This window comes from Mesocricetus auratus, unplaced genomic scaffold, assembly GCF_017639785.1.
Source record: "Mesocricetus auratus isolate SY011 unplaced genomic scaffold, BCM_Maur_2.0 Super-Scaffold_100007, whole genome shotgun sequence".
In the NCBI taxonomy this organism is placed as follows: domain Eukaryota; kingdom Metazoa; phylum Chordata; class Mammalia; order Rodentia; family Cricetidae; genus Mesocricetus; species Mesocricetus auratus.
Genome location: NW_024429191.1, coordinates 77,412,950 through 77,414,898, shown reverse-complemented (window position 1 = coordinate 77,414,898; position 1,949 = coordinate 77,412,950). Strand labels below are relative to the sequence as shown.

General features: G+C 44.9%; 1 protein-coding gene across 1 annotated transcript; it reads left to right on the top strand.

Annotated features, from left to right (window-relative positions):
• Positions 1–368: 368 nt before the first annotated feature.
• Positions 369–917, top strand: LOC110341970 (keratin-associated protein 4-1-like). The gene has a single exon (XM_040749685.1). The coding sequence runs from the start codon at positions 369–371 to the stop codon at positions 915–917; it is 549 nt and encodes a 182-aa protein (XP_040605619.1).
• Positions 918–1,949: the final 1,032 nt, after the last annotated feature.

Genomic DNA, 1,949 nt, shown 5'->3' with positions numbered 1-1,949 from the left:
TGACACATGGAATGTTGGATTTTGTATGCTATGTCATCTCATGATTTTCCATTGGCTGAGTCAGAACAGGAACTTTTGAAATTCGATGATACACATAAGGAAACAAGAGATGACTCAGGAGAAAAGACTGAATGATAACCCCTGACCCTGAGAAAGAACAGAATGCGTTCCATCTAATTTTTACATAGAGTCTTTCACAATTAACTAATTAAGTAACTGTTTATATACTAAGAGAAACAATAACAAGGAAATGACCCTTAACCTGGTAACAGCATCAGGGTATAAAAGAGGACAGGGAATAAGGACACTCAAACATTTCAGAAACTCACTCTATTCAAAACCTACTCAGAACCTCCACCTCTGACACCATGGTCAACTCCTGTTGTGGCTCTGTCTGCTCTGAGCAGGGCTGTGATCAAAGTCCCTGCCAGGAGAGCTGCTGCCAGCCCAGTTGCTGCCAGACCACCTGTTGCCAGACCACCTGCTGCCGCCCAGTCTGCTGCCAGACCACCTGCCGCCCCAGCTGCGGAGTGTCCAGCTGCTGCCGTCCAGTCTGCTGCCAGACCACCTGCCGCCCCAGCTGCGGAGTGTCCAGCTGCTGCCAGACCACCTGCCGCCCCAGCTGTGGAGTGTCCAGCTGCTGCCGTCCAGTCTGCTGCCAGACCACCTGCCGCCCCAGCTGTGGAGTGTCCAGCTGCTGCCGTCCAGTCTGCTGCCAGACCACCTGCCGCCCCAGCTGTGGAGTGTCCAGCTGCTGCCGTCCAGTCTGCTGCCAGACCACCTGCCGCCCCAGCTGTGGAGTGTCCAGCTGCTGCCAGACCACCTGCCGCCCCAGCTGTGGAGTATCCAGCTGCTGCCAGCCAGTCTGCTGCCAGACTACTTGCTGTCGTACAACTTGCTGCCGCCCCTCTTGTTGAATTTTCTGTCTGATTACCAACCCTGAGGCACCTGTAATCACAGTGAGCTGAACTTCTCATCTATATATTAAATGATTCCTACCTTGGTTGTCCTGACAACAGTAAGAAACTAGCAGAAGAAAGTCCTGCAGTAAGTACCGTCCATATTTTCCAAGGATCTTCCCTCTACATGGATTTCTCAGATGCATGGTGCAGCTAGACCTATCCCTCAACTCTCCAGCTTCCTTGAACTTCTCCATTCTGTGTTAACTAGTCTTCAATAAATATTGCCTTATATTAGAAATATATGTATCTTTTTCATTTATTTTAAGAGAATTAACAGTTTATTTTTCTAGTATTATTCCTTCCAAGATGAAAAGCTATTTGGGTTATTATGACCAGGAAGAAAACTAGTTTTGCTAGTATGTTAGAGACATGCATAGTCCCACATTTATTATAGCATTATTCACATTGGCTGGGAAGCAGAATTAGCCTGTGTCCATCATGTCTTATACATAATGGAATGCTGTTTACTCATAAAACAGGTGGAGTCTTGTAATTTGTGACAACATGGCTAGAACTGGAAGATATTAAGTGAAATCAGCCAGATACAGAAAGAAAATATTTGTAATATCACTCAAATGTGGAATCTAAAAATATGATCTCATAGAAGCTGACAGTAGAAAAGTTGCTTTGTGATTCTGGGGAGAAGAGAGGGACACAAGAAGGAATACCTGGTTAGCATGTTGTAAAGCAAATAGGTAAAAGGATTGCTCTAGCATTGGAGAGATGACTCAGTGAGAAAGAGCTCAGGCCACTCTTCCAGAGGACCTGGGTTTGAGTTCCAGAACCCACATGGCAGTTCATAATAAATGATCCAGCACTCTCTTGTGGCCTCCACAGGCACTAGGCATGCACATGGCACACTGACAAACATGCAGTTAACAACCACATACAAAAAATAGATAAATAAAACTTTAAAAATGAAATATTTATAGTGTTCAATTGCATAGTTTATATTTCAAAACAGAACAAAGGACATTGAATATTTTC

Coding starts and splice junctions, on each gene's coding strand:
- LOC110341970 (XM_040749685.1), top strand. CDS start 369: ATGGTCAACTCCTGTTGTGGCTCTGTCTGCTCTGAGCAGGGCTGTGAT.